Source organism: Fukomys damarensis, unplaced genomic scaffold (assembly GCF_012274545.1).
Source record: "Fukomys damarensis isolate Sample0158 unplaced genomic scaffold, DMR_v1.0_HiC HiC_scaffold_15, whole genome shotgun sequence".
NCBI lineage: Eukaryota > Metazoa > Chordata > Mammalia > Rodentia > Bathyergidae > Fukomys > Fukomys damarensis.
Genome location: NW_022900927.1, coordinates 23,591,379 through 23,599,662, shown reverse-complemented (window position 1 = coordinate 23,599,662; position 8,284 = coordinate 23,591,379). Strand labels below are relative to the sequence as shown.

The window sequence follows — 8,284 nt, the reverse complement described above, 5'->3', positions numbered from 1 at the left end:
GGCCCCACGTTACTTCTCTACTTTTCTTTCTTTCTTTTTTTTTTAGGTACCAGGGATTGAACTTGGGATCTTGCACTTGCCTTTCTGCTTTTGTAACCTCTGACTGGAACCCTGGGGCCTCCCTTGCCCTGTCTGTGGTGTCCTTCTGTGGGGATCACTTTCCCACCCCCACCCCAGCCAAGCCCCTTGTACCCAAGCAAGTGACGCCATCTGAGTCCAACACCTGGTCCTCTGCACAGGCACACTGGCGGCTCCCAGGCGTGGCCAGGCACAGGCTGCTGCATCCGCCATTGTTCACTCGGCACTTGTTGGTGCCCACTGTGGGGAAAGGGCCACGGGAAGGGATTCAGGGAGGACAGGAATGGGTGTGGCAGGGTCAGGAAAGGCCAGACAGGAAGAGTGAGGGGATCAGGGAGGAGAAAGGTAAAATGAGGATATAGAAAAAGAAATAGCAAGAGAAAGAAAGGGTATAATGAAGAGGGGGTACAGCATGGAGCAGGAAGGGAAATGGGGGACACAGAGTTAAATTGGGTTGGAGGACTTCTTAGAAGCTTCAAAAGTCAGAGCCTAGGATCCCATGCCCCACCTAGGTCCCACTCTGCCCTGGGCCCTAGCCAAAGTGGGTACCTTGCTGCTGCTGGGCATCATACATTCGGATCTCAAAGATAGGGGGCCGCTCGCTACGCAGAAGGGTCACGGTGGGGGGCGTGCCTCCTGCACCCCGTTCCAAGCGGTAGACACTGCCACTCCGATACTCAGTCCAGAAGAGGTAGTTGCCATGGTGACACAGGCCAAAGGCGTGGTTTAGCTCAGGACCCTCGTATACAATCTAGGAATGGAGGGCATGTTTCTGAGGAATTGGGATGCCTGAGGAAGGCCTGAGGATCACTGCTGTGCCCTGATTTGTTCATGTCAGGGGTTGGGTCTTGTTTTTCCCATTAGCCCGGAGGCTTTCTGAGGGATAACTCTGCATGCACTGAGATGCTGGACTTGACTCCCGCAGGTGACCCAGCAAGGATGCTGATGGTGAGCTAGTCCAGAGTATCTTCTCTTGGGCTGACGCCTATTCATTTCTCTCCCCCAGCGCGCGCACACATACACACACACACACACACACACTACTAAACAGACACCAGCATTCATCCATTCATTTCTCCATCCAGTAAACATTTATCAGGATCCATTAAGGGCCAAGATGTGGTAGGCACTGAAAGATGAAAAAGACATGGGCTCACCTTTGAGCACCTATTGTCTCATGGAGGGTAAACATGGGTAAGCCAGAGGGGCAGAGGGGTCTGGAGTCAGAATCCTAGTGGAGGTGGCCTCTGGGCAGTGTGCCAGGGGATATGAACTGGGGTGGACTCCTGGGTAGCAATGGTTTGGGCAGAGAAACATCATAAACTGTCTGGTATTGCTTGTTCAAAGAGTGCTGAGATGCAGGAATGGGGAGAGGTGAGACCACAGAGGTAGCCATGAAGGGCCTGACACACACAAGAAGCACATAAACACCCAAAACGTGTGCCATCCCTAAGGCTTTCACACTTTAGTGCAGACACACACCAAAGTGTGCTGCATGTGTGAGCAAATACACACAGACATGCGCGTGAGTATTCAGGTCCACAAGCAACACAGATGGTCACAAGTGCACATTAATAGTGACACTCCTCAGATTAAACAACACAACATATAAGACATCCAAGCTCACAGGTGTACACATCTATAGAGACACAGATAAGCACACGCAAAGCACAGAGATCTGGACATACACATGCCTACATACTCACACGGAGCCTCACACACATAAACACGGTATGCAATGCACACAGGCCTGCCCACCTTCCGGTCTGTGCCGTTGAGCAGTATGGTCTCGATGCGGTCATAGAAGGCATCCACCCAGTAGAGGCGTCCCGCTGGGATGTCCAGGCTTAGCCCATTGGGCCAAAGCACTGTCTTAGAGGTGACAAAGATATCTCGGTGTGAGCCGTCCATCCAGGCCCTCTCCAGCCGCCCTCGCCGACTGTCCTTGGGGTCCTCCTCCCAGTCCGTCCAGTACATCCACCTGTGGGTAGTGACTGGTCAGCACCACATGGGCCACTCCCACCATCGACAGCCCCCCTCTGTGATCCCAATGCACTGGTGATGTCCAGAGCCCCTTCTACGGTTCTTCCTGGCCTGCTCGTCTCTGGACAACACACAGCACTCATTCCCACCTCTATACAAGCAACTTTTGCTGAGTGCCAACTGTAAGGTGGGCACAGTTCTGGCACCTGGGGGTGCAGTGGAGATCAACTCAGCAAGGTCCCACTCCCAAGGAACTCACATCCCTCAAAAGACAAGTCAATCAAGAAGGTCATGTCAGTCAGTGATAAAAGCAGGGTGGCAATGAAATGGCAATGGGCTGGAGGGTGGCCAAGCAGCAGATGGGGGTGAACACCAGAAAGGGTGACAGAGAAGGCTTCTTTAAAAGGTGGCATTTGAGCTGAGACCTGACACCAAGAGACTTCAGATCTGCAAGGATCTGGGAGTTCTCCTTAGAGGAAGTCCAAGAGCAGAAGACTTAAGGCAGAAGTTTCTGGGATATCTGCCTTAGAAACAGGATAGGCAGTGGGGATAGGACTTTCAAATGTAGGAAACAAGCAGCAGGTAAGTTTAGAAAAGTACTAGGTAGACTTATAGGGCAGGGCCACCCATGCAGGCCTAATAAGGGACACAGGCCTCATTCTAATGGTAAGAGGGTCTGGCAGAGGGCTCTGAGCTGGGAGACAGGATCAGGCTTCTATTTCAGTGTTTAGGGCATCATTCCTACTGCTCCAAAGACAGGGATACCTGCCCCCTCTTCAGTCTCCCGATTCCTGCTTAGGTGACCTGCCTCAGTCACCCTCCCCTGCTTTGCTCTCCTTCCCCAATTCTTGGGATCCACACACTCCCAAATCCTTCCTGAGAGAACTCACCCATTGAGTGGATCCACCACAATAGCCCTGGGGTGTGTCATCTTGCCCTCTATTAAGGTCTTGCGGGTTTGAGCAGCTTTCTCCAGCCTGGCCACGCTGATGGTTTTCTTGGGCCCATCATCTGTCCAGTACAAATTGTCCCCCATCCAGTCCACAGCCACACCCTCCACATTGTGGATGCCTGTAGGGGTCAAGGGGAAATGAAGGTCAACTTCAATAGAAGTTCTGAAATGTTGACCTCTGGCTCTGCAGGCTACAGGGAGCTGGGAGCCACTGGGGCCAGGCGGGGAGTGTAGGAAGCACCTGGTGCCCTGGATTGGGAGAGGAGGCCTGAGGGAGGAGCAGGGAAGACTACTTAGCTGCCACGTCTGTGCTGAGGCACAGCCTGCCAAGCTGCACAGAGCAGCCAGGAAACTACGTGGCTGACGTAGGCTCCTGCATGAGGGCATGTCTGGGTCTGTGCTCGGGTAGACAGCTGAGGCAATGTGTATATGGCTCTGGGCACAAGTGTGATGCTTCATCCTAGGCCTAAAATTCCAGAACTAATAAAATGAATAAGTCAGGAAGTGATTTTTCACTTAGCCAAAAGCTTCATCTTCAGTGTCCTTTAAATAGCAGTTCCTCTGGTACAGAGCACCCCAATCTTCTCCTGATGAAGAGTGACTTTTGATTTCCCCACAGGCCTATGATGCCTGACTGCTGAGGTTCTCTGAGCTCCAGTGGATGACGGGAACCAGGACAAAGGGTGGCAACTGGCATGAGCCAGACCGACCGGTTAGAGAACCGGATTCTGGGGCCACAGATGTAGGTTTGGGGCAGAACTTGTAAGGCCCAGGGACCTCCATGCAAATGATGTTCAGGAGACAGTGCATGCGAGACCTGCCTGAGCAGCGCAGAGGGAAAAACTGGGTGAAATTCACAGACACAATTTTCTCGGGACACGCAAGGGTGCAGTTTGGTGGCCGTGTGTGGGTGTGCCCTGCTCCAATCTGGCAAGCCCGGCTCTGTTTCAGGGCCTCAGGCCCTGTCAGCACTGTGCTGCATGCAGCTCCAGGGCTCTGAGCCAATGGCAGAGACCCTGAGTTTTCCCAAGGGCTGGCAAGGACAGCCCATGCTGCCTAACCCATCCATCCTCCTGCCTCTTTTCAGCTCAGCCAAGAAGGGGGTCAAACAGGGTTCAACCTGTCTATCCCCTCATCTCCATGCCAACCAGCCTAGCCAGCCAGTCAGCAGGGGACTCTGTGTGTGGAGAGAGCACTGAGAAAGATGCCTAGGCCCGATTGCTCTCATCCTGGGCACTGCATCCCTTGATCCCTACCCGAATGTCACCCGCTTTGGACACTCTTACCATCCTTCAGGATGGTCTCTCGCTCAGTGCCATCAATCTTCTGGCGGCCAATGAGGTAGCTGGTGGTGTCAGCAAAGTAGATGAAGCCAGTCTCCGCGTGAAAGTCCAGGGCCCGGGGGTTCATAAGGTTCTCGATAGGGATCATGTGCTCATCTGGGACCTTGGCCCCCATGTCCATTCCCCGGATGATGCCTGGCCGGCCCTTGCCGTACACAAGGAATAGCTCATGCTCTGGCTCTAGGGCAGGTACAAACAGGGATACAAAGTCACACACAGGGACACATGGACACAGACATGTTCACAGACAACTCTACCCAACCCCACTCCAAGGCCTGGACCCCAGGGGCCGCAGTACCCCAGCCATGCTTAATCAGGAGCTATGGGACAGGCACAACTCTGTCAGAGAGATAAAATACACACGCTGACACACCCAACTCTGGGCCCAAGGCCACCGTTCCCTGGGGGTAGGGAAGTGGCGGAAGGAAAGCATATTGTCAGTTAAATTCCCCTGCTCAGGAGTGAAATCACTGGCCTAAAAGGAATTACTTTCAAAATATATCAGTATCTGATCATTTTCCACCACTTCCTCTGCTATCATCCTAGTCTAAACCGCATCACTTCTTGCCTGCACCTTCTGGCTACTACTTACTCAACTGCCCATCCTCCAGCCTACAGCACTGTGATTTCTACAGGACCTGGATCTAATCACGCCACTTCTCCAGTCACGAGTTTCTTATCACAGTTGGAATAAAACTGAACATCCCTCTGTCTCCCTTAACTAACACCATCCAGCCCTGCTGGCCTCTGCATGTTTCCTCCAGCATATCAAGCTCACATTGGCCACAGGACCTTTGCACTATTGATTCTCTCTGCCAGAAATGCTCTTCCCTCAGGTAGTCACATGGCTGGCTTCTTTACACAGAACCTGGTTCACAAACCATATCCATAGAGAAACCCTCACTGTCATCACTAACTACGCTCTATTTTATTTTCTTCATAAACCTGTCACCACCTCAAGCTGTATTCACTATTTGTCTTCCTGACTAGACTGCAAATTCCAAAAGGCCAAGGGTAAAAACTGTCTTGTTTGCTGCTGAATCCTCATTGCCACAACAGAGTCAAATACATACTTCATGCTCAGCGGGTATGGGTAAATATGAATGGATGAATGGGCCGGTTTGCAGACCGAGTGTGGTGATGGGAATAACTCTGTACTCAGCTGTGTCTGTCCTTCACTTGGTCTCTCTGTATCTCAAATAGACGCGTCAGGCCGTGGGGCGACATCTGAGGACACTTCCCACCCTCCCATCTGAAGCACATCTACTCTCCCTGTCACTTACTTTTGCAGGACTTCCCATCGCTGCCCAGGCTGAAGCCCGAGCGGCAGCGGCAGGTCCGAGCCTTGTGACTGTTGGCCAGCAGACAGATGTCAGAACAGCCACCTGGCTTCCCATACTGGTCATTCTCACAGGCGTGGCTCCGCACTGGAGACAGGGAAGAGATGTCAGCACCTTTCAGGATCTGGTGACAGGACCTTCAGAAGGCTTCCTGAAGTCTGACCACACTCCCTGCTGCTGTGGCCTCTGTGCCTATGCTCTCATTTTAGAATTTGCAAGCCACAAGACTGGGGTTCCTCTGCACTGTCACCATGCAACTACCTAGCCTTCAGGCTCTCTTAGATGTGGCATCAGTAATCAGGGGAGAGAGTCCAGTATTGCCTGCAGCCAGGTGCTTCTGCTCTGGACCAGCAAGGGAACTGGGAGGGGCAGAATGGGGAAGGGGCTCTGTGGGGGTAGGAAGAGGCAGGCAGGGTAAGTTGAGGGGCCAGGGTAGGTAATCTTGGATGGATGGTTAGGAGAAGCACTCATGATGTAAAAGAATCAGGGGTTCTCATAGGACATTCCATAGAAGGGGGAGCCCAGAGCGCTTTGGGGGTGAAGCCAACTTTGGAGGGGCTACGGGTCCCAGTCACCTCGAGGCTGACGCCGCTGGTGGTAGATATGGAGGGCACCACCCTTATCCACACGTGTGACAACCTGATACTCAGTACTGTTGAAGCGGTTCACACGTATCACACTTGTCTTCTGCTGGGCGTTGGCATTGTCTGAGTTGGTGGCGTACAGATAATTCTCAAACACAGTCAGGCCATACAGGTGCTCGATCTGAGACAGCAGGTGGGAACGGTCAACAGGAGATGAGAAGGGACTGCTCCTTCTGGAACTGCAGTCCCCAAGCTTCCCTCCAAACTTCATCATCAGCTTTCCCAAATTCACCCTATAGTTTTTTGTTTTGTTTTGCATTGTGAGAGATTTCACTTAGGGCTTCACAAATGCTAGGCAAGTACTCTGAGCTATGTATGCCCCAGCAGTTTTTGCTTATTTATTTACTTACGTTAATTTATTTAGCAGTACTGGACATTGAACCCAAGGCTATCACCCTAGTTATATCCCCAGCCCTCTTTTAATGCTCCCCCCACACCTGCGATAGAACTCAGGACCTTGCCCTTGCAAGGCAGACACAGGACCACTGAACTAAATCCCAGGCCCCTAATGCTTTGTTGTTGTTGTTTTTGAGACAGGGTTTCACCAACTCACTAAGTTGCCCAAGCTGAATTTGAACTTTTGATCCTTCTACTTTAGCCTCCCAGAGTGCTGGGATTATAAACATGCACCAATATACCTGGCAACCTATGCTTTTTAAACTCTACACTTTATTTCTGTCTCCTATGGTTGCATTATCCTGTCATGGAGATTTTTGTTTGCCAAGATTTCATTTATCCTTCCCACAGCATCTCTTTAAAGAACTTCTTAGAATCTTTCAACCATGGTGGAAGATGTTTTTCTTTCTACACTCTGTCTCTCCAGTGACACTCTGCTATCCATTGCCTAGTGTGGTGATTAGTGGACTTGTCCTACCCACTCTACCTAAACAACAGAGGACAGGAACACAGAATTAGGCACACAGTAGATGTTTAATGACTTTAGGCCGAGTTAGACTTGGGCCCTAAACACTGTTCTCAGAGAACTCTTAGTCTGGCTCTAGCCCTCAGTTTTGAGGAAGTTGGGAGGAGACATCTGCCCAAGCAAGTTCTGACCACTACCCACATCACTCATTCAGGGTGGCCAACTGTCCCAGATTGCCCAAGACCAAGGAGTTTGTTGGTCTATGGGATTTTCAGCTAAAACCAAGACAATGCCAGGAAAACTGGTATGGTTGGCCACCCTAATTATCCTCAAGTGGAGGTGCCCCCTCTAAACCACACAGCTTCTTAACTGGGTTCAAGAACCACTGCCCAGTTGTGTGACCTGAGGCGAATCACTAAATATCTTTGAAATCCGCTTTATTCATCTGCCAAAAGGGAATTAAACCTGACCGTTCATCTCCCAGGGGTTATTTTAAGAATCAAATGAGAAAAAGGAAGTAAAAAGTGTCTCTAAAATGACTTTTCCCACCAGAGGGGAAACCATATCCTGCCTTTCTTTGCAATTCTTCTGCCTGTCCCGCTCCCACCAGAAGACTCGAGGCAGTCATGTTCCCCTGTTGTGCACCCCCCTGTCCCTCCCAACTTATCCAGAGACCTAGATCAGTTCTCCTGCAAAGGCTTCCTCCTTACCTGATGACCCTGGTTAATGGTTCCCCCACAATAGCCTCAGACAAAGCTCCCTCACCAGAATGCCCTGGATGATGGTCTGCCGGCCCTTTCCCTCGTAGTCCACCACCTCAATGTAGTCCAAGTAGGCATCAGCCCAGTAGACAAGGCGGCTGACCAGGTCCAGCGTGATGCCATGAGGAAACACGATCTTGCTGTCAACCAGCTTGGTACGGTTCTGCCCGTCCATATCACAGCGCTCAACTTTCGGAATCTGCCCATAGTCAGTGAAGAATACCTTCCTGTGGGCAGACGCATGTTAATTGAGGTCATTAGGTACCCTCTTTCCCACAATAACATCTGCCTCCCTCCTTGCAGGGCCAGAACCTCTGCCTG

The 8,284-nt window shown here is 51.4% G+C and overlaps 1 protein-coding gene across 1 annotated transcript in view; it reads right to left on the bottom strand.

The window, feature by feature from the left end:
* The window catches only part of Lrp1 (LDL receptor related protein 1), a 78,072-nt gene that overhangs the window by 45,882 nt on the left and 23,906 nt on the right, over window positions 1-8,284 (bottom strand). Inside the window, exons 8-15 of the mRNA XM_010644632.1 lie at window positions 7,968-8,190; window positions 6,272-6,461; window positions 5,640-5,783; window positions 4,300-4,536; window positions 2,952-3,132; window positions 1,837-2,059; window positions 628-829; window positions 193-318 (exon numbers count right to left, since the gene is read on the bottom strand). Of these exons, the coding sequence (XP_010642934.1) occupies window positions 193-318; window positions 628-829; window positions 1,837-2,059; window positions 2,952-3,132; window positions 4,300-4,536; window positions 5,640-5,783; window positions 6,272-6,461; window positions 7,968-8,190 (1,526 nt within the window). The remainder of the gene's footprint in view (window positions 1-192; window positions 319-627; window positions 830-1,836; window positions 2,060-2,951; window positions 3,133-4,299; window positions 4,537-5,639; window positions 5,784-6,271; window positions 6,462-7,967; window positions 8,191-8,284) is intronic.